The 26,873-nt window shown below is 55.1% G+C and overlaps 1 protein-coding gene across 2 annotated transcripts in view; it reads left to right on the forward strand.

Moving 5' to 3' along the window:
- The window catches only part of Unc5b (unc-5 netrin receptor B), a 68,827-nt gene that overhangs the window by 22,929 nt on the left and 19,025 nt on the right, over positions 1 to 26,873 (forward strand). For both annotated transcript variants that reach the window (XM_006972696.4, XM_006972697.4), the window contains exon 2: positions 26,345 to 26,572. In XM_006972696.4, coding sequence (XP_006972758.1) covers positions 26,345 to 26,572 — 228 coding nt within the window. The remainder of the gene's footprint in view (positions 1 to 26,344; positions 26,573 to 26,873) is intronic.

The following is a 26,873-nucleotide window of genomic DNA, read 5'->3' on the forward strand; positions in this document are numbered from 1 at the left end:
GCTGGGGAAGAGCAGGGATGTGTGTTCTCTCTGTCTTTCTGTCCCTGAGCATGCCTGTGGCCTCTTCTGGTACTCAGACCCAGGGGCCGAGAAGGTGGCTTTTGTGAAGATCCTTGCCTAGAGGGCACATTTGGTTGACCCTCTCTGAAGCTAGCAGCCTGAGGCGGTAAGTTCTGTGGTTTTGTTTAATTTTAGACTCGGCCTTCATCAAAAGGCTTCCTGTGTGCCAGGCCCTGTTCTGAGCACTGCCTGTATGGAAGCAGAAACTAGGGCCACGAGCTGCCGATGAGGAAAAAGAGGGGGGAGTCCAGCAATCAGCTAGGGTCTTGCTTGCATCCTACCTCCTTGCCTTCTGAGGTCTTGTGTAGCTGGGATCCTCTTCCACTGGAGGACAGGTGGTCTGAGCAAGTCCAAGAAGCCTAGTGGGTCACGTAGGCCCAGGGCAGTCCCTGGAGGGACTGTGAGCCCTCTGCAAGTGTCCTACTCAAGCCCCACCTGTCGCAGAGGCTTTGAAGGCCTCTCTTGCAGCTCAGCCCTCTGGGTCTGAGAGCTGCCAGCTTTTGTACCGTGGGACCTGGCACCATATCAGGTAGGGAGGGGGCACAGAGGCCGACAGAGGACTGAGATAAGCCGGTTGGGCTTATCTCTCTTTGCTCCTATACAGGGACAGTCTGGACTTGAACCAGCAGCGATCCCTGGCAGAGAGATAGCAGTTCTTCTTAGCCTGACCCATCCGTAGGCTATTTCTAAATCACAGGCTGGTAGAGCTGCAGGGAACCTTCTGTTAGCTGCCTGGGGGAGACCCAGAGCCACACTGAATTCAGTGCCTCCCCAGGGCACAGGATCATAGTGATGTCTCCAGGCTACTAGGTGGGGTCAGGCCAGGTTTGTAGTGATTTCAAACTCCTGAGATAGGCCACCATGTTGCCCTTTACCCTGGGCAGCACAATGGATGTGACCTCGTTTTGAAGAGATCACCCAAATAAAGGGTGGTGATAGACTTGCGTGCAGCCTGGCCCTTGGGCTGCCGTGGCCCCCACCTGTCAGTCTGTGCTTGGCTGAGCTTCATGGCCCTTCTTAGTTAACTAGGACCTCCCGGTAGAGTAGGGAGGGGCTTTTGGCTTGCACTTGCTGCACATCCCATGTCACCAGGGTGTGACAGTCTCGTTGGTGCAGGTGAGGACGCTGAGGCGCTTTGGAGTCCTACAGGCTGGTTCTGCCCAGAGGGAAGCCCACACAGGGAGAACAGAGGTTGAACAGTAGGTGTGCTGTGGATATTGCTCTATATAAATAAAACACTGATGGCCAGTGACCAGAATGCACTTGCTGGGCATTACAACTACCCAGTAGGACTTTTCACTCCACTCTTCTTTAGGAGGACAGAGAGTGTTCCGGGCTATCACTTGTCCCCTGAGACAGGACAGTGTGTGGACACAGCTCATGGCAGAAGCTCTTTGCGGCTGGAAGATGGTGGCCCCGGGGGGTTCAGGCTCTTGTATGGTGCTGTCCCCCACTAGACTGTCATGTCTCCTCAGAGGGCAGGGGCTGTGTCCCGGCAGACCAGAAACATCCACTGACCAGCATGCTACACTTGTTCTCCGGACCCCTGGGCATCCAGCATCTCTCAGCTACATCTCTGCGCATGATAATTTGCCACACAGAAATGGTCCAGGGTGCCAAGTGTACAATCCAGGCTGTCTCTGGTCTCCACAGGCCAACATGAGGTTCCTGTCTGCAGCCTAGGCTTATGCCTGCTGCAAGAGGGTGGCTTCCACTCTGGGACCTTCCAAGAATATGGCAGTATCGGAAGCCTGGATGGATGCTGGGGAATGTGCCTACTCTCCCCAGGTTGTTCTCATGTGCTCTCCCTCTGGGGGAGCCACTCAGAAGCATCACTCACAGCTGGTATTACCAAAGGAGGTAATGGATTCAGGAGAGCCTGAAGAATTGTCCTAAGGTCTCTCCCTGCTTAGAACAGAGTGGAACAAGGCCGTCCAGCTCTCCTGTCACCTCCAGACTACACTTTCCCCTTCTGCTTTCCTAGAATCACAGAGGGGATCAGGTAAAGGGCACACATAAATACAGCAGCCTCCCAGAGAAGAGGGAAGAGGGAAGGATGCGGAGCATAAGAGTGTCTGCTTGCAAGGGCGGCTGCCACGAGCTGGGGTCCCTACTGGGTCCCTGGGACCGTCCCGTGTGTGCTTGTATGCATGCTTCTGTGCACGTGTTTATGTTGCAAGCCGGGCCACAGGCGCGGCGTGCTAGCGTGTCAGGGCGTAACTATGGGTGACCACTGCACGCAGACGTCCGGCTCCTGCTGTCCCCTCCCCAACCAGCTTCCCACCACTTCCCTGTTCTCCAGCAGCCAGATGTCTCCCAGATGTTTCTCGCTTCCTGCTTGGCTCCGTGCAATGGATGTTCGTGTTTATTTTGGGCAGCCCACTAAATAATAACCATTTAAAGAAAAGCTTTTCATAACCTTGTTCCCACGAGGAGTCAGAGTTCAGGAAATAATCCTAACTCTATTCACTATTGTCCTCCAGCTCCTTTCTCATCCACCTCCCTTCCCCCACCCCTTGGGGACCACTTTTGAAAAGGATTCTTTTTTTATACTACACAGTGTATGTGCTGCCCGCGACTCCTGCTCTCCGGGAAGCTTGGGGCTGGTGTTTGGAGAAGTAGAGTGAAGCTGGGGTTCAACTGGGGCCCTCCTTAGAGCATCTCTCTGTCATTGTCACCTGGAAGCTTGTTCGCAGTGTGAGGTCCCAGTGCTACTCAGTCTCAAGCCAGAAGCTCCCAGGAGTTTCTACCTCCCTTCAAGTTTAGAGCTCAGCTCTCTATCATGTGGATGGAGCCAGAGTCCAGTGGGACAGAGCCCTGTATCATCAGCCTAGGGGTTTAGGCAGGGCCTGGGAACACAGAAGCTGGGGCGTTTGAGTTGCCCTTCTGGGTGGGCTGGAGGAAGAGGCAACCTAACTGCCTCTGATGGTGGGAGACAGTGGAGGGTATATTGGGTATATGTATCCAGAGTGGATGCTTTCCTAGCCCTGATTAAGACACCAGACTGGGTACCATACCAGCCTGGCCACACAGGCTGGTAAAGAAGACCTGGGCTCTTCTGGTTGTCTGCCCATCTCCAGCTGACCTCTGAGATAGGTCTTACATACCCTCTCTCCCAATCGAGAGGTCCTTGGCCCTGCAGGGATGCCATGGAGTTGTAGTCTGTCCCTAGGTGGCTTGGATGGTGGCCCTGTCCCCTAGTAAGCAGAACACATAGCGTAGCTGGTGTTCTGTAAATGATCTGATGTCCCGTGCATGCGTGGGGCTTGTCCCTTGGCTTTCAGTGAGCTGTGCAACTAACTGGCTTAGGTGGGGATAGCAAGTGTCTCAAGAGGACAGACCCAAGCTTGACCTCTGCTAACTGATAGCTCAGCGGAGGGGGACCAGGTTCCCCTCTATGAAAAGTTAGACAAAAACCAGACTCTAAGCCTGACGTCCTGATGTGCACCTGTAATCCTAGCACTTGGGAAACTGAGGCGGGAGGACCAGAAGTTGGAGACAAGACTGGGCTACAAAAACAAAGCAAGAAAGATAGAAACAGAGCATAGGGGTATTCTGACTAGGGACTGAGAGCTAGAAGGTGCTCTGTGCCCTGCAAAGGAGAATGAGTGGGCATGGAGAGGTCCCGGCAAGCTGCAGGGCCCCAGGGAAGAGTATCAGTGAGGCTTCCCCAAGGAGCAGGGTGGCTTGGTGGCTATCTAATCTGGGGGGCAGGTGAGTTCAGAGTAGGGGGGGTGGAGTCTATGCTGGAATCTCCCTGGCTGGGTTGGCAAGAGAGCCTTCCTAAGAAGAGGTCGGCTGCTCCGTGGGAGCTGGGTACCCCTCTGCACCGAGGAGCAGCCAAGTGACATAAATACACACTTGTCTATCAGGAGTCACTGGGTGAATGAATGGTGGGTCATCAGCTGAGGAGAGAGAAACAGCTACATGGATGGACAAGTGAGTGATGGTCATCCCGTAAGAGCCAGCACCCTTTCCATCCCCCACCCCCCACCCTCTCCCTCTCTGGATCGTGGAGCCACAGCAGTATCCGTGGTGGCATGAAGCTGAGTTAGACCCACAGGGGAGCAATGAGCGTTCAGTAACTTCCCTCCAGCCCAAGTCATCACCATTCCCTTGCCCATCCCCCGTCTGACCAGGGACCTGTCTGGTCCTGCCTCTGCTGCTCCAAGAGCGCTGGCGCCAGCGGCGTCTGGGCTGAGCCTTTGCTTAGATTCCAGCATGGACCCAATGTGAGCATCAGTGGCCTTGGCCGTCCATCCACCAGTGGCAGGTTCAGGCCCGGCAGGTTCTCCAGAAAGCCGGCCACTGGAAAGTAATTGAGCTCCAGCCTTTGGTCAGGCAGATGTTCCCGGAGACAATCAGGGTAGCTAAGGGACATCCTTGTCCCCAAAGCAGAGGAGTCACAGAAATGACAGGAGGGCCAACGAAGGAGCACCCCAGATATCAGGGACATCGATGTGGCGTGGCGCCGTGCCATGGGATCTGAATGAGCAAAGGGCGCTCATGGCGAGTTCTCAGCCATTGGGTGAGCTGGAGAGAAAAAAGGTGTCAACGGTCCTGGCTCGTGTCCTTCTTCCTCACCAAAGGCTCCATTGTTGGCCAAGCTGTGGGTATTGCCAACACTGCCCAGTGGCCTCGCCCTATGCTCTCCCCTGAACTCCATATTCTACCTGACCTTTACTCCCTAGCCAAGCACAGGCTGACTCAGGAACCTGAGCGTAGACTTTTGCCATCTCTAGGCTGCTGAGCCCCGGTCAGCGCATGACGCAGTGACTTGGAGGTCTTATTGTGTCCTGCTGACTGACCCCTGGGAGGTCCATCTCAAGCCTCCAGGTCTGGCTGTCTTCTCCTCCCTTGGAGTAAGCCAAGGCTCCAGCCCCTGGCTCCAGCTCTCAGCTCCTGGGGTGGGGTCATCCCAAGGCCTCCCCAGGTCCTTCCTCACTCCCAGCAGCTGAAGTCAGTGTACACCCCCACCCGCCGCACCCCTAGGGGAGGCAGCCTTGCCTCTGGCCCAGCTGTGCTTACCCAAGCAGGAATGTTCTCCCGGGAGGCTACATGGCCAGGAAGAAGCTATGTAGACAGAGTAGAGAGAAGTCCCAGAGCAGAAGGCTGGAAGCTGGTGGGAGGGGTGGGGGAGGGGCACCTTTTCTCTTCCCCCTGAGCTGGCATTTTTTTCCCCCCTCTGGGTGTTAAACTCAGCTCTTCCTCCCCTTTTCTCCTATTCCTGACTACCTGCTAAATAATTTAAATTTGGGGCCTAAAGGGCTTCAATTATCCTTTAATTTACATTAGTAATTTATACATTAGGCAGAATGGACACGCAGCGGTTCATGTAACAGCCCCCAGTAGACCTGTGGAGATCCGCTGAGCTCCGTGGTCCCAAGAATCTCAGCGTTTTTTCTCCGCAGCCCGGGGGTCTTTGTTTTAAAAGTGTCTCCCTCTCATGAATACCTGCATGAGCGGGAGCCCGCGGGCACCCTCACGGGTACACTGGGAGGCTGTCTGTACCCAGGGTGAATGCTGGCTCACACTCACTGCAGGCACGCACACGGAGACAGGCATCTCCGGGTCCTCTCTGGCATACGCACCCTCAAAGAAAGACATAAATGCCCACCCTGTCAGCTAGGCCATCTGCACATACGCACCTGTGTGCCACCCCTCTGTGTTCCCGCAGGTGATGAGCACACACATTTGTCCTGGGCACCTGTTGTCCCAACTTTACCACTTCTGATGGATGCCACTGGGACTCGGAGGGGTATTCATTCACATGAGCTATGCTGTGGCCAGGCGTTCAGTCCCTCCTTGTACACCTCTGCCCTGGCACCTGACCCCAGGCCTGAATATACCATGAATATAGGACAGTGGCCACATGTCCAGCTTGCTCATTTGGCATAGGCTGTCACCACGTGTGAACTCCACCTAGGTGTCTCAGGCATGCTGCCAGCTTGGGCCTTGGCACCAGAGCCTGGTACAACCTGAGCTCTTGCCCTGATATAACGGTGCTGTCAAAGGGACCACATTTGGGATGGTTGGTTCCCATCTGCCTCTAGAACCCTGGCCCAGCTTCCCCTGCACCAGTTTGCAAGGGTCCAGGACTTTCCAGGCATGAGGACAGTAGCAACAGAGTGATGACCTCCCATGATCCTTGTTTGGCTGGGATGCCACCCTGGCCTTGCAGGCAGTCACCCCAATTCCATACTATCTGGGCAAGGCCCTTGGATCTGGAGCTTCCATGGCGTTACCTCCCAGCTGTCATTCTGTACTCAGGAGAGCCCGTGTGGTAGGACCTGTGACGTCTCCTGCCTCCCTCACAGCCAACAAGGAGGGTGAAGGCAGGTAGTTACTGGGCAGAGCGGTCATCTGCCAAGTGGGCAGTCCTCATTATAGAGATGGAGGACTCGGGCTGCAGGATGGTATACTTGGGAATCCGGCTATTGATCCCAATGCAAACGGGTCTTAGGCTTTGGTCTTGGTGCCTGGATGAGACGCAGAAGCATTCCAAGCTCCCACATAGCCATGTGTAAAGTGTGGGGGTTACAGGTGCCGATTTCCCTATACCATGGGGAATCTGCTGTGGTGCCAGGCAGCCCCTAACTCTAAAGCCGGATGTGGAAGCCCAGAGTTGACTCTGCCAAGCCTGAGCCAGCAGCTTGCTGAAGACCTCTTACCACACAGAAGCTCCAGTCGCTGTTCCTCAGGATGCCTTTGGTAGACATTAGAGCCGTGCCCTTCCTCACCGACCCTCAGGAATGACCCTAAGCTTTCAGCTGTTCAGCTGACCCCCAAACAGTATCCCCTTCCTTGGCTACATGCTTTAGCCCTCTTGGGAAGCCTGAACCATTTTGCCCCCTCAAAACTCCCATTCTTGAGTAGAGCATTGGGGTGTTTCCTGGAGTCCCAGCCAAGCTCCTGTCTCTGACTCCAGCCTCCCTGGACTCCCAAGGGTAGCGGTGGCCTAAATGTCAGAAAACCTGAGAGTGTTGCCTGGTGTGTTGTGCTGAGAGATCTAGGGCCACATCTGGACCAGTTTGCAAAGGTCAGCATCAAGCTCCAGGTCCAAATTACAGTCTTGTTACTGCTTCCTAATGGTTCTCATGGGGTTATCTGATGGCTCCTCATAAAGAGGAAAACTTCCACCTTTCCACCTTCCAGAAACCTGTGATGGATCTCCTTGCACATCCCACCGTGGTGACACTACTTATGATGGATGGTAGTCACTGTCAACGCCACGCCAGGAGGCAGGTCTTCAGGGAGATTAGCCTCTGAGAATGTCTGTGAGGGATTGTCTGCATTACCGGGATTGATATAGGGAGACCCATCTTAGTTGTGGGTGGGACTGTTCCCTGGCTAAGGAGACTTTGGGGTGTATGAAATGGAGAGGGTAAGCTAAGCGCCCGCATGCATTTATTTCTCACCCTTTTCCGGCTGTGGATGCGACATAAAGGAGGGGGTGAGGGGGGTTACTAGACAGTGGGAGAGAAGGTAGCACTTGGGTTCCAAGGACCTCAGAGTATGAGGAAACTTCGCTCACTCGCCCGCTCAGCTTTTTTTGTCCTTATTTTTGAGACAGGGTCTCCTGTATCCCCAGCTGATCTGGAACATCTCATCTTCCTGCCTCTGTCTCCCTAGTGCTGGGATGACAGGCCTGTACACCACACACCAGGTTATAGGGTGCGGGGGTGAATCCAGGACTCAGTGTAGGTGCGGCAAGTGCTCTGTCAGCCGAGCTACAGCCCCATGGTCCTTTGCAGCTCAGCCCGAGCCCCCTGCCTCTGGTGCCCACTCAGTTCTCTCACTACAGACCCCTTGGGACTGTCCCAAGCCTGGCTCACTTTGGCTTGAGACTGAGAAGCTCCCCACCCCGGCTGCCAAAGCTCTCCTGCGTCTTTCGCCAGAACCTGGCTGCAGCCTCGCTGACTGCCCCGTGCTGATGACCCCACAGGGAAGCCGGCACCGGTGGCCCCCTCCAGAGTTTGGTACCCTCCCCTCCCCTTGCCACCATGCCCAAGAGATCTTGACGCAAGGAGACGCAAGAGCAGCTCCCCAGGAAGGAGGCTTTCTTTCCACTTCCTCTCCATCCATTTCCCAGCAAATGTTTGCAACAGGGCCCAGGGACTCTGCAGGAAAGGCTGGTATAGACCGCTGTCCCTGTTCTCCATTACTGTTTTGGTCTAAGCTAATGTGGCAGTGGGTGAGCATGAGTGTGTACATGTGCTGTGTCCAATTGGTTCCAGGACAACCTGGAGCCTCACCTCCTACTCCCTGGGGCCCCACCAAGCTCCCTGGCACCTGGCGGAAAGCATTTCCAGGGTGCCAGAGTTACTCTTTTCCCCAGGGGGAGCCCAGGGGAGGAGAGACAGAACAGCTGGGTAGAGCATGAGTGTGTACCCTTCCCTAGGCATCCCCATAGCCTGGGTGGGGAGACAGTGGGCAGAAGCACAGTTGCCAGGAAGTTAGAGATGCTGCCTCATAGGTGTTCTCCCAGGAAGTGTTCAGGAAGCACCTGCCCAAAGTAGGGGTTACAGTGGGGACCCCCTCCCAGCTGTCTGTCTGTCTTCCTGCCGTCACTTGGCAGCGAGCGGCTCCATCCATCCTCCAGCCAGGTCCACACTTCCTGACAATGCGGTTCCCTTAGTTCAATAGATAGGGAAACTGATAGTGAGGGAGGACAGTGATTGGCTCAAGGTCATACAGTCAGTTAATCATATCGCCGGGACTGGGCTCCAACGTGTGAGTCTTGGTTCAGTGCTCTCTCCACTATAGCAGGTGGCTATGCAAATTGATGTAAATTTTATGCAAATCCGAATGACTTCTTGCACCAGGGGAGTGGGGTGTCCTCGTGGAGCGGATGGAGAAGGGGAGCGGGAGGTTGGGGGGGGATTTTTCTCATTCACAGATTATCAGATCTCACAAGGTCTGTGAAAGACCTGTGTCCCCGACAGTCTGCTGATGGGGAGGACTGCTAGGTGGCATGTCCTGCTGCCGCTGGGATTAATGGGGTCAACAATGCCAGGAAATCGCCAGAGGAAGCCTCCGGGATGGGCCCCTGGAGTCTACTCAATGGCGTGGGCCTGGCCTGGGGAGATTTTTCTCACGAGTCCTCAGACCCCCTGGGTCCCCGTCAAATAAAGGTGACCCAAATGCAGAAGGAGATTTATTTCCTGGCTTTGGAGTGAGCTGTGCCCCTTGCCCCTCACTTTCCTCCTAGCCAGAGAACAATGAGGGTCCCCAGAGGTACTTTCCTGTGGGAACAGGTGCATGGGTGGGTAGCCACAGCCCCCAAGCTCCCGCCCCCAGCCTACTTGGGCTGCCCCTCACTGGGTAAGCGACACTGAGATGGTTGCCTAAGGGTCACTTCCCAGAATCCCCAGGTCCTTCGAAACAACGCCAGGCTCTGGCGTCCTCACTAGTATCTGGGTGTCCAGGAAGAGGTTTATTTGCTTGTTTGTTTACACCATCCAGATAACTGCAGTCACAGTTCCCCCCAAATGATGGGAAAAGTTCTGAGAAACAATCACTCATGCTCCCACCCAGACCCGACTCCTCCTTGCCTGTTAGTACATTTCCTCTCAGGCACATGCCCGGGTTTGTTTTATGGTTTACTCATGTACTTAAATATCGCTCTGATCTCCTCGGGTAACACCCGCCCCCTCCCCCGCCCCCACGACTGCCCTTGAATAATTGCACAGACTTCTTCTGGTTTGCACTGTCATACCTGAGCGAGTGCAGTTCACATCATAGGTGTCCTTTACCCAGCCAGAGGGGCACTTCACGCTGGTAAGCAAGGCTGCAGCGAACATCTTTGTGCTCACAGCTAGTCGAGTCCCTTGGGAGAGTTTCCCAGAAGTGGGGATTGTAGGTGAAAAGTCATGCCCTACTTTACACACCCTGTCGGATAGCTTTGTGGATTTGGGGTAAGAGTCACCTCCCAAGTTCATTGTCAGAAGTCCCAGCAGATGGGCACAGACAGATGGCCAAATTCCATACTTCACTATGCCTCACTGACATGGGGGAGGATGGTGAAGGAGGAGAACTTGGGGGCTCTCACTTCCAGAGCCCCTGGAAACCCCAGCGTGTGAGGACCGGCTTTACGGAGCGGCTCCACTCCCCGTGGCTAATTAGCGCCATCCATCTGCAGTCAGATCTGGACCAAGCGGAAGCCCTTTCAAGTAATTTGCTCTTTTAATATCACTCCTGTGATCTCATTTAATTTCCTCAACCAAACTTTGTTCGCAGAGCAAGCCAGAGGCTCTGCGCCCGGCTAGCAGGCTGATTCTCACCCCTTCCCGACGGCAGGTTTGACTTCCAGAAGATCGGCTGGGGCTTCCTTCAGCTCGTACCCCCAAACAAAAGCGCTATTCCTTACCAGCTGCAAAAGGGGCAGTGTGGAAGAGGTAGCTGTAAATAGGGGGCAGGCTGCGCTCTTTGATGTGAGCGCCCACGTTCCCTGGGCCACATTCTTTCCATGTCCCTAGGAGGCCGAGTTAGATTTTTGTTCTGTGAGCTTGTTATTGTCGTCTCAATGACTCGATCTGTTCCCATCCTTGGCCCTTCCCTCTGGATAGCCAGGTGTCACTCTGAGGAGAGTTGAACTGTTGTGGTCATAAGGGCCTACTCAGGAGTGATTAGGTGAGTCCTAGGCCTGCCTGCCTGCCGCACCCATACAGCTGGTCCCGCACAGAAGCCACATGTAACTGGGCTGCAGCTCCTTCAGGAAGGGAGGTGCTGCTGCCGAGCCAGCAGCATTGGTGGTGCGGGGAGAGGCTAGTGATTTATGGCCACCTTATTCCCCCTGTGCCCCGCCTGCAACCGGTGTACTTCCTGCCTAATGGAAGCTCGCACAGAGGGAAATAACTCTGCCAGGAATGCATCTAGTGACGGGGGCAGCCACCACAGGTTAAGAGAGGGATGGGGGGACATCGTGGATTCAGACAGGGGCCAGAGCCCAGTCTAGAAAGCTCTGAGAGAGAGCAGATGGAGACCAGTGGGGATGCCTGCGTGGAGGGTGGCCTTGCCTGGCATTCCTCAGACCAGCTTCCCCAGGCACCCCAGTGGGGAGCCAAGAGGTGAACTCAGACTTGAGGTCCCAGATGCTCGGCGGCGGCACCCCAGCCTGTGTCCAGGAAGCGAGCTTTGGTGATCATAGACTATCTAAGAGTCTCATCCGACCTTCAGTGGCAGATGGAAAAAGCAAAGGCTGGAAGAGGGTCAGAACTTGTCCAAAGTCACACAGCTACTGAGCTGGGTCCAGAGCCCAGGCCCTCCTGCCTCTCTGCCAAGCCCAAGGCGCATTCCAGCCAGTGTGTGGTGAGGGAACAGAGACATGAGCTTGGAGAAGCCAAGGGGTGACATTGGGTGGTCGGGCTGGGAATGTCGGGGAGGGTCAGGGTGACCAGGCCTGAGGGGGTTTGGGAAGGGCCAGCACCTGGTATAGTGTCCCGCCGAGGCTAGTTGAGGAGAACACTGGAACCCCACAACCGAGTGGGTCCCTCCTTGGCTGGAACATCCTATGTCTGACGCTCAGAAGCGAGCAGGGAGGGACTGTACCCCAGATGTCACCACATGCCTTTGCTCCGTGATGGGAAAATGAAGCCTGGGTAGGTGTCTCCCCGTCCCCCCCCCCCAAGCTATCTGTAGCTCAGTGTGTGAGCAGCCCGCCACTCACCTCTACGGAGCCTCTGCCTACCCCCCCCCACGCCCCCCCACTCGCTAAATGGAATGATTCTATTACCTCATGGGAAAGGTAGGAGTCTGGGGCTGAGATTTCTAAGCCTAAGTGAATAAACGCTGCCCATAGTTCAGACTCAAAGGCCCAGATACATCCCCAGCCTCCTTCTCCTGAAGGCCTCCAAACCAGTCAGTCAGTCAGTCACCCAGGTGGCCCATGTCCCCATGCTGGACCCCACCGGGAAGTGGGCAGCACCCAGGGCCACCTGCCTAGGCTCTGGCTTCCCTCCTCCTTGGCATCCCTCCGCTGGTCGGTGAGCTCTCTCCTCCTCCTCACGCCAGGTGCTCCTCGGAGGTGTGTGTGGGTTGGGAAGGTGTTGTTGCTTCTGGCCGGGGGCCCAACAGCCACCTGGGACCTGACAACAACTCCCGTGCCTGTCGCAAGGCCGAGAGGTGACTATGGCCAGGTGTGCCGGGACCTCTGCCAGGTCACCTGGTCTCAGTGGCTCCCACAAACACTGAGTGCCTGCTCTACATAAGTGCCTTGCCAGTGGTCTCGTGGGTATGCACCCACTTCATAGACGAGGAAAATAAAGGCCAGAGACGCAGACAGTGTGTCCAAGAAAAGTGATACCTAACTTGGAAACATTTTTTTTTAAAGCATCCTTTTTATGCCGGCCATCTAGCTAGTAAAGCCATGTGGGATTGGGGTTATTCTGTTTGATTTCTAGGGACTTTGTTTTACAGGTGAAGAATAAGGCCCAGAGAAGCAAATCACCTACCTAAAATCCCACAGCTATCAAAGCCAAGTTCCTGTCCTGTGCCTTGGTCCCTTTTAAGGGCAAGGCCCCTTCAGTGTCTGGGTGAGATAGGTGCCCTTAGCTATTGGCAGGGCAGAGCCAGGCCCCCACCTCTTGGTGAGGCTGGAGGCATCCACATGAACTGCTTCGTGCTTGTCTCTGCCCACTACCGCCACGCCAAGAGGAGAGGAAGGTTTGCAGATCGGCCAAAGGCTGGCATTCTCTCCCATTCTTGTTCTTAAGGGCCAAGGCTATAGTTGCTCCTCTAAACATGGCGCCCCTCCCCCGACTAAGCAGCCTGGCATCTCCCCCCAGCAGTTGATAGACTTTTAGACATTTCCTAAACCTCTGTTCCCAGCACCTAGACCTCAGGACAGGCCATGAACTTAGCACTTCATTTTTTGAGGAAGGAGGTCCAGAGAGAGGATGCGCCTTGCCAGAAGTCACATAGCATGGGGCCTCCACGTAATCCTTCCCAGATTCCTACCAGGAAAAGGCAGAAGGAGCCAAGGGTGGAATTGCATGGGGAGCTCTAACCATGTCACCGCCTCATCTCCCAGTTACCAAGGTCCTCACACCTAGGTGGCTGTTTCTCTTGGGCTTGATTCTCAGCCCTGCATGCAGAGCCATCTGCGTGATGGGTAAAGATCCTCTTAGCAGAAACCCGAGCATTCCAAGTCCTTCTTCCTCCACTCTGCCCAAGGATGACTGTCACCTGTCTAAGTGGGACCTCGGGCCTCAAGGGGCAGGCCTCTGGGGGTCCTGTAAACCAGCCGTCACTAGAGTCCCACAAAGGTGAGCTGGGATGGACGTGGCCATCGTGGGCAGGGTGGAGGTGAGTGAATGAAGTAAAACAGACCATTGGAAAAATTGTAACGGCTAACCTTAGGCTCGGACAGCCCTTTACAGTTTATAAAGGACTTTTGCACTCATCAGAATCTAGTGTTTACCCCATCCAAGACCGTGGACGAGGCTAAGGAGGCTGAAAAGGCCCAGCCCCACACAGCTAGATTGTAGGAGTCTGTGGAGAAGACTTGAAGTCCGGTGTCCCGCTCAGTCCTCTGTGGTTACTGTCATACTGTGACTCTGTTTACCTTAGAGTGGCCTGGGAGTCTCTGTGATTCCTGTTTTATAGAGGAGGAAGTAACAGGACACAGAGACCCGAGACTAATGAACAGGTGCTTGGGGCAGGGTGGAGGGTGGAGCCCAGGTCCCGTCCACTCATTCGGGACAGACAGGAGGGCCGGCATTTCCTCAGGTGGAACCCACTGTCTGGGGATGAGCACCTGGGACGGCACAGCTCGGGTTCGAGCTGAAACTTCTGAGAAACAGGCCAGCGGCCCAAAGAGACTTTTGTCATTGTCTCTGCTGGCGGGGACAGGTCGAATCAGGGCTCAGTGGCCCACGGCGGGGGGTTCACTCCCATGCCTCTGTCAGAAGGTTTCCACCGGCCTCATCCACACCATTCCCGCCTCCCAGACCCAAAACTCTGCATAGAGACCGCATCTTAGAATCCAGGGCTCTGTGCCAGGAGCCACCCTCCGAGGAGGCATGGGGAGTACTGGGGTCCCTGCCCAAGCCCCACAGAGGAGGCGGAAGCTGCCTGAGGTCAGAGAGCAGGCTGGGCCTACACTGTGTAGGTCTCTGGCTCAGGGTGTGGCCCATAGTCCCGGTGGCTGGCTGCCCTATTTCCTAATTAGCGTGTCCTTCTGAAAATGCCCTCGGGGGCCTGGCTCAGCATAGCAGGTGAGGCGAGGCGGTTACCTCCCCTTGTCTCAGGGGCTCCCTTGTCTCCCTGGTCAGGACCTACCTTGTGAAAGTGAGCCTGGGGCTGGCAGGGCTATGGCCAGCCTGTCCAGTCCCATCCCCACCCCGTCCTCTAGGACAGCTCTTACACACCCTTGAAGCCAGCCAGCCACAGCCGCCCTTTCTCTGGGATTAAAGGCACCACTGTGAAGAGGCTTCTGAGGGGTTCCGAGCAGAGTGGGGGAGGGGAGGCATCTTAAGAGACTGCATCCCTGAGGGTCACCTGAGGCGAGTGGGCAGTGGTTGTTGGAGTCTTCGGGTATTTGGGCCGTGAGAGAAGCCCAGGAAGAGACTATGGAAGGGAGCGGGGCATGGGAGCCGAGCGCAGAGATGCCCAATGCTGCGTTGGACAACTCTCCAGGGAACTCTGCTTTATTGCAAAAGCTGCCTCTATGGGTCTCGTGCAGCAGAATGGTCCCTGGCCTGCAGTATGGTTTAACGGGAGTCCACTGAGGAAGCCCCGATATTTACAGGGTTGGGGTGGCAGGCTGACTGAGCATGGAGACCAGTTCACTAAGAAAGTCAAGTCACCCACCTCCAGTTGTCGAGAAAGGGTGGATGAGGACTGATTAAATCAGGGATGGAGGAATATCTTCTTCATTAGCTGATTGTAGCTCACTGTTCTCTGTATTAAGGGCACTGATGCACTGTCCAGATGTGCCACCATTGATTAGTGATGTCTGTCATGCCCGGGGGTGTGCCAGGCGGCCAGGAATTTGCCCCTGGAATGGCTTTCTCCCATCCGCACTAACATCCTGGTATTTCTGAGGCCTAGAAGCCTCAGGATGGTGTGATGCTGGCTCTGTACCTTACTAGACCCTGGGATCCCGGCAGAAACTTAAATCTGGGAGTCTGAACCATGGACCCCCATCCTGGTGATCCAGCCCTGTGTCTGGTCTTGAACATGGTAAAGAAGGTGTCCTGCCACCTGGCAACACCCTACCCCGAGTTCTTCATCTGTTAGAGAAAGAAGAGGATTCCAGTGGGCCTCCCAGGTAGCAGCTTGCAAACCATGGCTCGGCCTTGGCTGAGCCATACCTGCTCTTTGCCCTGTATCTCTACCATCAGGGACACAGGCCTGAGCTGAGGATCTGTCCTCACCGGCTACGTGAATGACACCAAGTTGTTTAAAGCCTTGACCCTTAGTTAAGTAAATAGGTGTGCTGTGTCATCTTGGGGTGGTTGCCTAAGGCCTATGACCCTGGGCCTAGCTGAGAGCCACATGGATGTCTCAGTTGGTGTCCTTGCGTGTCTGACCTCTGCCTTGGATGGGAATGTTGGCGTGGGTGTGGTAGGGGTGAGGCAGGAGCATAATTTCAAAGCAGTACAGGCCCGGACTCTCATCTCTCAACTCTCCCAAGACCGCAGCCCCCAGCCTGAGCTGGCTCCTCCATCAACTCCTGTCCTTCCCTTTAACCAGCCCCATAAAAAGGGAGCAGGCGGGCGGGAGTCCCGCTGCAGACTTTGTAATGTGGCTTGGAGGCGGCCCCTGCGCCTTCCAACCAGGCTGTAATTACGGCTGGCACCAGACACCCCCTCATTACCAGGGCCTGCTAGGAGCACTCTTAATTACAGCATGCAGGCCCGGCTGGAGTGGCTTCAGGGGCAGGCCGCAGAAGCAGCCTGCCTCTACAGGGAGGCGGCACCCAGAGCTGGCTGGGGGGTGGGGGCTGGCCTTGGCCTTGGGCACCCTCCTGAAGGCTCCTTATTCCTCTTGTCTGTGTGGGAAGGTGGGGCCTCCAGAGGAGAGTCCAGGAACTTCAGTACTTCATGCAAGGGACACCTCTTTCTTTCTTTTTTTCTTTTTCCCTTCCTTCCTTCCTTCCTTCCTTCCTTCCTTCCTTCCTTCCTTCCTTCCTTCCTTCCTTCCTTCCTTCCTTCCCTCCCTCCCTCCCTCCCTCCCTCCCTCCCTCCCTCCCTCCCTCCCTCTCTCTCTCTCTCTCTTTTTCCCCCAAGACAGGATTTCTCTGTATAGTTTTGGTGCCTGTCCTGGATCTCTCTCTGTATACCAGGCTGGCCTTGAACTCACAAAGATCCGCCGGCCTCTGCCTCCCGAGTGCTGGGATTAAAGGCGTGCGCCACCACGCCCGGCGGGGCACTTCTTAAGCATCTACAATATACAGGAACGTTTGGAGATGTGGCTCAATTGATAGAGTGCTTGCCCTGGCATACACGAAGACCTGGGTTCAGTCCCCAGCACAGCAGGAGCAGGTGTGGTCTCGCAGGCTGATAATCCTAGCATTCGGGGAAGAAGAGACAAAAACTCCTGGTCATTCTTGGCTACACAGTGAATTCAAGGCCAGCCTGGGCTACTTGAGACTGTGCCTCAAAAATGAAAAGTATCTACACTCTACCGTATGCAGGGCCAACCCAGGGGTACTGCACTAGACAAAGAAATGCCTTTATGTTATCCGACTCAAAATGAAAGCATTGCGAGGCCTCGCTGCTAGCAACATATCTGAATGCCCCTGTCCCCAGCCTCAAGAGACTCTCAGTTGCCCCAGCCAGTCTCCTGGGACCCTGTAGCTTCAGTTGGCACCGCGGGGGTGGGGGGCGGGTCTCCAGGCTCCTATCCCAGGATCTTTAGATTGCTCGGTGCCCACACACATGGTCAAATGTGGTGTATGTTGAACATACTGTTGCAGAGCATCTGTCCTCTGGGACCCTGGGGTCTGGAAGGGTCCGGATACTAACAAGGAAGCATGCCAGTGCCAATCCACCTGGGCTGGAGGAGGTGATGTGGGCAATGAAGAAGACAAGCCAGAAGCAGAGCGGGACCCTGGCTGGGGTTCAGGGTGGGGTGGGGTGTTGCAGTCAGAGCAGGGCACTTTGCAGGTGAGTCCTGAGGAAGGATCCAGGAGTAGCCAGATAAAGCCGGAAGTCAGCCTTTCACCCCCAGATAGTGTCAATGTCAGACTCAGGCACCCCTGGTGGAAGGGATAGAATTTCTGCATGTCGCTCCTACAGTGTTGGCCTAGGAATAAATAAATAGGTGCACGGCCCAGGACCAGCTCTGTCACAGTGCTGTGTTGACCTCAGGCCACTCACACCCTCTCTGAACTGTGGCTGTCACTCTGTTCCTCACTCTGCCCTGACCCTGGAGCCTGGAAGGAAGTTGCAGGTTTTGTGTCTACCAAGGCCACCTCTTGGGACTAGCAAGGGGACGCTGACGTGAGGTGGCCGAGGCTGAGAGCTAGGGCCGGGAGCCCAAGGCTGACCATTCCCTGAGTTATTAAGAGCCACCCGGAAACAGGCACAAAGGGAATTGTCCTGAGCCCCAGGCAGTTCTCAGCTCCCAGCTGAGAACAATTGGGGGAGGAAAAGCGAAGCCTTTTTGTCCAGGGCCAGGGACGAGACAGTGACCAGGGATGTGGCTGGGAAAATGCTGGAGTTCTCAGCTAAAATTAGCCACCCACAAAACCTCTGCAGCAAGGGCAGCCCGATGCTTCTATTGTTTTGAACTTTGGATCCCAGGGGACTTGGGGAGCCAATGGCGGCCCCCTCCCCTTGGATGATAGGAGCCGCTCTTGAGCCAAAAATGCTCAGTAAAGGAACCAGAGGATGGACAGTCGGAGAGGGAGTGTGCTAGGCGACCCAAGGCCACCGACAGCCTCAAGTTGCCCTCTCTGAGACACCCTCCCTTCCCCCAGCAACACTGCCCCGTGCCCTGGGCTAATGAGGGGCAGGTGTTTGAACTGGGAGGAAGTTAAGGACATTTTAAAATATGGCTCTCGGTTCCTTTCAGGGGAAGCAGCCTTAAGGGGGCACTGCTCTTTGCTGGTGGCACATCCGCTGCCTGGGTTGGACACCTGGCTTTGACTCTTAGTGACCCTGTGACTTTCCGTAAACAGTGGCGGCAACGGTTCACATGGCAAAGTCATGGAAGCCATTGAGATGCTGCGGATGACGTAGACGCTGATGAGGACGGTACTCGATATGCGGGGCTTCTAGTCCTCGAGCCTTCTCACGTGGCCTGTGTGTCCCTGCGGCATCCTCACGGGGTGTCCCACAGTGCAGTATCTGTTTATCAAGTGAGAATTTGGATTCCCGGGGAGGACAGGGCATTCGTGCAAGAGAACAGAGCTCCACCGTGTGTCCACGTCATTCTTTCGGGTCCACTCGAAAAGTCTCCTGCCAACCCTTGCAGGAGCGGACGGTGATGGACTGAGTTGCTCTGATATAACACCAAAAGGCTTAAGAAACATGCAGCGGAGGGACTCGGCTTTGGGTACTGACTCTCCTCCTCTGTGGACTCGGGCAGGTCACTGTGCCCATTTCCTACCAGCAAGGGCTGGTGGGAGGACCTGCTGGCCAGTGGATGTTGGGTGTGGAGCCTGGGAACAATTGTTTCCCAAACTCTGTGGCCTGGGAAGCCAGTCATCCGGGCTTCAGCGGTGGTGTTAGCCAGGCTGGCCCTCCTGCTGCCCCCCTAACTAAGAGGGCTGGGGACTCAGAGATGGAGTCCCCACCCCCAAGTACCAACTTTGCTGGTACTGTCCAGTGACTTTCTGTGCCCCGGGGGCTTATAGGGACCAAGCAGGGAGACGATGATCTGAGGCCCCATTCCCCGTTTGCAGGGAAGGGGCAGAGAGAGCTCTAGAAGGCCAATGTCCAGGGTGGTAGTCAGAGGCAAAGCCTCCCTGAGGGTCCGGCTCTCACCATGCAGCCGGAAGCTTTACTGTTCCCAGTGCCTCTGGGGTTCCTAGCAGGTCTCTGCCCCAGCATGTTTCTGTTAGCTCCTCCAAGACCCCGGGGAGTTGGTACTCCTCTTCCACGCTCTCTCTTCCTGTGGAAGCTCCTGGGCTTCCTCTCTCTGCCTAGCCTGTGGCTCTGGCTCCCTGGGACTCAGGCCACTCACTACTGCTGGCCCCAAGTGCCCTAGCCATCCACAGAACTTGGTGTCGTGTTCTGCTTTCACTCTCTGGCCCCCGACGGCTTCAGAAGTGGGTATAGTGCCACCACACCCATTCTACAGATAAACAAACTGAGGCTCCAGGCGGTAAGGCAGCTGACCTCGAGTCACCCAGCGGGCTAGCAGCTGACCAGGGACTGTTCACGTGTTTTTCTTCCTTTCTTATTCTATCCAAGAACTCCATGGGTGAGAACTAACCAAGAGCCTGTTACATCCCAGGTTCATGCCATGGGGGCATCAGAGATGGAGCCAGCTCCCCTGAAGTGACAGTGGTCCCTGTGACCTGGAGTGCATGCTCATGCAGTTCCTCAGACTCTTACACACACACACACACACACACACACACACACACACACACACACACACACACACACACACACACACCGCCCTCCTGTCCTCTCACCCTCTGCCTGCAGCTCCCTTGGAAAACCAGGTGAGCAGGCCCAGCCCTGAGCCAAGGCGGCCTGGTGGTTACATCAGCAGGCGCAAACAGGCGGGCCGAGCTGGGCCCTACGTCCCGTGGGGGCTGGCAACGGCTCCATCTGCCCCACGGAGTCTGTTTCATTCCCTTCTTCCAGCTTGCATCAGCCTTTTACAGCTCCGTGTCATCACAGGGAGGCCAGGCGGAGGCTGGAGTGGGGGTGGGGGGCCCCTGGAAACCCGAGGTTGTCTATGCATATGCTAGCCCCAGCCAGGCAAGCTTGCATGCCTGAAATCCCAACACTCAAGAGGCAGGGAGATCCTTGCAAGTTCAAAGCCAGCCTGGGCTACATACCGAGACCCCTGTCTTAAAAACACCAAAACCTGTTAGCCAGCACCCTAACACCCCTCAGGGGCTCAGCTCCTCTTCTTCTGGAGGCGACAAGAGAAATCAGCAGCCAACAGGGCAACCCGGCTGAGAAAAGTTTTAGACTTCTGAGTTGGATAAGCCCAACATCTTGACATTGGCAACACAAATTAAAACGACCCCGTCTCCCAGATGGGAAAGATCCAGGGCCTATGGGAAGTGGACTCTCCAGGGACAGTTGTGATTCAGATAATACCAATGACTTCCAGATCAAGAAGGGCATGGGATGGTAGGAGCCTGGAGATGGGAAATTCCTGCGGTTGTGGGGCATAAGTAGTTGATGCATGGAGGAGGACGAGGCCATGCCCTTGCAAGTATGAAATTCTCAAATAATCAAAATCAAAACCAAAACAAAACAAAAAGCCATCAAGGGTAACAGTAGGAATGGGGTGGTTTTTATTATTTATTTTCCCCAAACCATTCTTTATATCAAGGGTGTGATTACTTTTATAATCAGAACAGACTCAGAAACATGTTTTCTTCCTTTTTTTATGTTTTTTTTTTTAAGATTTATTCATTTATTTTGTATACAGCATGTATGACCAGAAGAGGGCACCAGATCTCATTACAGATGGTTGTGAGCAACCATGTGGTTGCTGGGAATTGAACTCAGGACCTCTAGAAGAGCAGTCAGTGCTCTTAACCTCTGAGCCATCTCTCCAGTCCCAGAAACATGTTTTCATTAGAAGCAAATGAAAAGTTTTTGGTTCTTTGAGACCGAGTTTCTCTGTGTAGCATCTCAGGCTGTCCTTGGAATTCTCTCTGTAGACCAGGCTGACCTTGAACTCACAGAGATCCACCTGCCTCTGCCTCCCAAGTGCTGGGATTAAAGGTGTGCACCACCAGAGCCCAGAGAAAATTTTTGTTTGTTTGTTTTGTTTTTTCCAGACAGGGTTTCTCTGTGCAGCTTTGCGCCTTTCCTGGAACTCACTTGGTAGCCCAGGCTGGCCTCAAACTCACAGAGATCTGCCTGCCTCTGCCTCCCAAGTGCTGGGATTAAACGGGTGTGCCACCACAGCCCAGAGAAACATTTTAATGTAACTTACTTGTGCAGTGTCAGGGAGTGAGCCGGCAGGGCCTTGTGCATGCTAGGCAAGTGTTCTGCTGCTGACCTTTACCCCAGCCTCGAGGAAAGATTTTTAAAATAAAGTCCCTTCTGCTCCCCTGGGGTCTAGTGCCTGGGGGCTCCACTGTTCTGTACAGTGTGACTCAAGGCCAAAATATACCCTCTCTGGTCTCAGAGGACAATGATCCGATGAGCTATGAGGATCCGGGGTTTCCAAAGGGGCTAGTTTCTAAGGGGGCTGGTTCCCATGGCCCAGGCACTCCCTGTACCCCAACTGCTACCCCAGTTCCAAAGAGGCTGGCCAGCATAGCCAGACAAAAGCCTGCCCTCCCAGTGGGCCCAGCTCCACAGACAGACAGGGCCCCAGACTCGCAAGAAGTTTGCTTTACAGTGACCTAGGTGGCTTTAGGTCTCTACTCCAAGGACACGGGAGTGTGAGCATCCTTTGGTGAAGATGAGAATGGGTAGTGTGGGGAGGCTTGTCTTAGGAAGGCCCCGAGGCCCTGGCATTGGAGCTGAAATGGCTACACAAGAGCCATGAATCTGGGGAAGGGCTTCATTTCAAAGAGGCCCTGGGGTAGAGATGGGGGGGGGGATCCCAGGGGCTCTGGATGGGTGAGTGGGTGTCTAAAACAGGATTAGGAAAGCTGTTGGAAGGATAGCTGAGGACTCTCAAGACCCCTCCAGGCTGGGGGCAGGGTGGGTCCAGGGGTCAAAGAAAAAGCAAGTTCCATGGGGAAGGTCTGGGGGGCGGAGGGCTGCAGGCTGGGAAGCAGTAACAAGGAGGGGTATTTGCCATGCGATCTGAAGGCGCCCACAAACAGGTCTGGAGCATTGGGAGAGTTAGGCCAAGAGGAAGGGGGCCCACATGGTGGATTTAAGGGGCTGAGGCCTAGTCCTTACCTCTGAGGAGACAGACAAAGCTGTTCCCATGGGCCCACAGGATCATCAGTGTGTTTGATTGGAGAGAGTGCTGCTGGGTTTCTTAGTAGCTGTGATCTTGGATGTACCCTTTGGCTTCTCTGAGCCTCAGGTTCTGGCCCTGTAAAATGGAGTGCCGACACAGGCTTGTTGCGTGGCTGGTGAGTGTGTGGTACCACAAAGGTCTGTAAAAAGCCTTGAGTGGGATCAGAGGTCATTTTTCTGGACTAGGTGGATGAGAGAGGCCTTGGTCCCCTTACCCAGGAGAGGAGGAAGCAGATGACATGTCCTCAGAGCTCTTGCCCCCCCCCCCCAGGCTGGGACTGAAATTAACTGTAGAGGTGTCCATGCCCAGGGGTCCGGGGTTCAGGGGAAGGGTCTGGAGGGACGGTGTGTAGCATAACTTCCCCAAGTGCCTCTGTGAATTGGGTGGCCCGGTGACTCAAGGACTATGTGTCCATCCCCATTCTTTAAGTAGTATCGCTACTCTAGCCCAATGCCTGGGCCTTGGAGGGGACCTCGCAGGAGCATCGGGACTCCTCTCGGGGTACAGGTTCCTGCCCCCATTGGCTCTCTTGGAAAGGCCACTTCCGGTGGCCATCACAGGAAATGACATCATGGGCACAGAGATGGGTCTGTGGAGGGTGTGGGAACAGGGCTTGGGTGAGAGACAACCTTCTTTGTTAGGAGCAACTTGGTATCCTCCAAGCTGGCCAGTCCCCCATTTGTCTTCAGTAACAGGCATTGTGACAGCCTCTGAGGGGGACCACGGCCCGAACCCCATAGGAGCCAGGGCCAGATGGAGGCAGGGCTTTGTGTCCAGGAAGGGATCCAGTCTGTGGGGTTTGTGTTTTTAAAACATAATAATAAGCTGGCTGGTCTCCTCCAGCTCGGCCTGCTCCCCACTGAGCACGGCAGTTTGCAGTGAATGGGAGAGATTTTCCATGCAGTGGGAGTCGGGGCTGGGAGAATTAGCCGGTGTCCAGAAGCTGAAGAACCACTGTGATTACTGATGATGAATGTGCCCAGCGTGGGGCAGCTCTGCACGTACCTCCCTTACCCACTCACTCCTTCCCTCCTTATCCTGTGCCAGCCAGCCCTGGACACATGGCCCCGCTCTGCTGTAAATAGATGCCTAGAACTGTGCCACGGTCCCTCGGCCCCAGGGACAAAGGTCCGTGATGGAGGTGTCAAGACCCTCCCGCCAAGCTGCAGCTTTGTCCTGGAACCTCCACCCTGGGAGCGAAGTCTGGCCTCTAAAAGGATGATGGGTGCCTGTCCTCCAGTGTGGGACACTGGGCATGTGCCTGCATCCCGCCACAGCTGGGCAGCTTTCTGAACCATCTATCAGCCCTGAGCCAGAAACTAGACTCTGATCTGGCTGGGTTAATGTGCTGTCCGATGTTGTTGGTTAGCCCCTCCCCCTCTTTGTGAGCTGGTCACAGGCAGGTCTCCAGACCAACTCCCTCTAAGGGGTTCAGGTGACAGTGGACCACGGAGCCTGAGGGAGCCAAGGCTCCAGGTCCTCTACCTGTCCATACCTCAGCACCATTGTTCTCAAGGCACACTTCCATCTGGTTCCTTGGGTGAACTTCAGGGTCACACCCTGAAGTGAACAGACCAGCACAGAGGCCGGAGAGGCAATCCACCTTCTCCAGGTCTTGTGGTTCAGACTGAACCAAGTCGGGGGGCTTTGGACAACCTGCCCACTCCTGCCCAGCCCCAGCCTGGCATCAGGGTCACCACAAGAGAGGCCGAGACCTCCAGAGGAGGGGAGGCTCTGTGACCTCCAAGTTTAGTGTCATGACTGGAACAGCTAGCCAGTGGCATCTGTGAACAGCTGTTGGTCTGTCAAAGCAGCCCAGGGGGAAGGGTCTTCCCAGGTCCCTGAAAAGTGAGTGAGTGAGAGAGAGAGAGAGAGAGAGAGAGAGAGAGAGAGAGAGAGAGAGAGAGATTGATTTCCATATCTACCCATTTCCCTGCAAATTTCATTTTTCTTTGTGGATGAATAAAAACTCCACAGTGTGTGTGTGTGTGTGTGTGTGTGTGTGTGTGTGTGTGTGTGTGTGTGTGTATGTGTGTGTGTGCCACATTTTCAGTATCCGTTCATCCAAATTGATGGGCGTCTGTGCTGATTCCATTTTCTTGCTATTGTGAGTGGAGCCACGATGACCATGGATGTGCAATTATACTGGGTATTTTTCTAAATGGCGACCGAGCTTTTAGGAATAAATTCATGCTGAGTTCCTTGACTCTGACTGTGTAATAAATTCCTCACTTGTTGAGAATTCTTTGTGGCCTTGTGATACCATTAAAATGGACTGATCTACTACTACTACACTAGAAAGTGAAGGTGACTGTGTTGAGGGTGATCATGAGGTATGTCTAAGGGGCTAGGTGATAACCTTTAAACAGGATCAGGCAGAGTAGCCCCCAGGAACGCTCAAGTACCCTCATCCTTGGCTGGTGCCTCAGGACCTGGCTGAGGCCACTGCAGCTGGGCTCCTGCTGTGCCAAGAGGGGGGCCCAGTCCAGATATTTTATTTCTTGGGTTCAAACCTTAGTTCTGCTGTGTGACCTTGAGCAACTTGAGCAACCTCTCTGAGCCTCTTTCTCTTCTATAAAATGAAGACAACAGAACACAGAGGATTGTTGCAAGAATTTGGTAACTCACCTTTTTCCCAGATACTTCATGGCTCACTGCTTATGGTAGGCATTTGGTATGACTTCAACAGGGCAGTGTGTCCTTACCAAGTGCCAGGCCACTTTCAGGACCATCGTGGGACCTTCAAAGCAGCCGATAGGAAGCTGGTGCTCCCCTCCCAGTCTTCTTCAGCCACAAAAGAGCAGGATGCACTCATCAGGATGCACTCTCTCTGGGTCACATAGAGGGTTCTGGAAGGGATGGATTTGCACCCCATTGGGTGGTTTCTTGTTTACCACTAGGTTGGGGGGTGTATGTTTGCACACTTCCTCTCCTCCATCCCACCCCACTTAAGCCGGTCTCTTTTGTCCAGCTCTTCTCTCCCAAGACTTACCCACTTACCACCCCCCCCTTAGGCCAATCTCCTGTTGCCCGCAGAGAAAGAGCAGACACATTTTGTTGATTGTAGTCTTGCAAAACTGTGTGTCCCCTGCCCTTCTGCCTTCAGGGGGGTTCCTTGGGGCCATGCACAGCCTTTTGACCCCCCTGAGGGACAAGTGCACGGTGCCCTATTTAGGCCTCTCAGGACCCCACTGCGGGGACAAGCACATGGCTGGTGGGAGGGGCCGCATGTGATCCTGGACACACGCACACACGTGCCACCCACCCTGCACTGGATTCCACTTTCCCAGGAGAAGTGAGGGGCGGGGAGCACAGGGCCCCCCCACTGCTTGTCCTGAGCCTGCCCGATTGTTCTGCATTTGTGATGCAGAGCCAATTTTCCTAAGTGGATTGTGACCAATCAGAGGCCTGGCCTGCTTTCCTCCCTTCCTGTTTGTCTCACCTCCCAAGGTGCTGTTCTTTCCAGGGACACAGGCGTTTCCACCCGGCCGCCACGCGGGGGAGGGGGTGGCCACCCGCTTAGCCTAGTAGCTGTGTGCTCTGAAGGTTCTCCTCTAGGGTTCTTGCTAAGGGTGTGAGCCTGGGAGGAGGCTGCAGGATGCTCAGAGCCCTGGGCTTGGCACCCCTGCCCCGCCCCCCCCCCCCCCCCCCACACACACCCTGCAGGTCCTGGATGCTTCTGTGTTACCAGGCTGGAGCAACAGAGCGCCGCTGTAGCTTGGGGCAGAGCTTGGTACTTTTTTTTTTTTTTTGGTTTTTCGAGACAGGGTTTCTCTGCGTAGCTTTGCGCCTTTCCTGGAGCTCACTTGGTAGCCCAGGCTGGCCTCGAACTCACAGAGATCCGCCTGGCTCTGCCTCCTGAGTGCTGGGATTAAAGGCGTGCGCCACAACCGCCCGGCAAGCTTGGTACTTTTTAGCCTCAGTCTGTGTGTTGAGGCTTCGCCGTGGGAGGTGGCCGAGGCCAGGCAGAGCCAGGACAGGAGACGGAGATGTGGGCAGGTCCAGAGGGGGTGTCCTCGCCTCTGGTCTCCCCGACTTCTCCAGTTAGGAGGAAGAAGGACCACTAACAGCCCAGACCCCCAGAGTCTGGCCTCTTAGATGCGAAGCAGGACGGGGAAGCTGCGGGCTCGGCTCGGGAGACCTCGTGTGAGTGATGGAGCAGGTCCCCAGGGTGAGGGGTGTCCAGCCTGCACTTCATGGTACTCTCCCTCCACAGGCCTTCTTGACGTCGGTGGCCAGGTGCTCCCAGACTCCTTACCGTCAGCACCGGCCGAGCAGCTGCCCCACTTCCTGCAGGAGCCACAGGACGCCTACATCGTAAAGAACAAGCCCGTGGAACTGCGCTGCCGAGCCTTCCCCGCCACACAGATCTACTTCAAGTGCAATGGCGAATGGGTCAGCCAGAACGACCACGTCACACAGGAGAGCCTGGATGAGGCCACAGGTGAGACCCACCCTGCCCGGGCTCCCCAGAGACGCCATACAGCCGTGATGCTCCTCTGGGCCTCAGTGTCCCCTCTGGTCCCCCAGTTGTTGGCTACAAGCCTCCAGCAGGGAACGAGGCTCCCCCATCCTCCCACATGGTGGCCAGTCTTGCACTGATGCACAAGATTCACCCTGGCATTGTCCTTCCATAACTTTGCCTTACAGGAAAATGGTGCCATTTTCCGGTTACATTCACAATGTGCTTCCTAGATAGAAGTTGTTCTTGGTGTACCAGAAAAGACTCGCCCTTGTCCATATAC

The sequence above is a fragment of the Peromyscus maniculatus genome, chromosome 21 (genome assembly GCF_049852395.1).
Source record: "Peromyscus maniculatus bairdii isolate BWxNUB_F1_BW_parent chromosome 21, HU_Pman_BW_mat_3.1, whole genome shotgun sequence".
Taxonomy (NCBI): domain Eukaryota; kingdom Metazoa; phylum Chordata; class Mammalia; order Rodentia; family Cricetidae; genus Peromyscus; species Peromyscus maniculatus.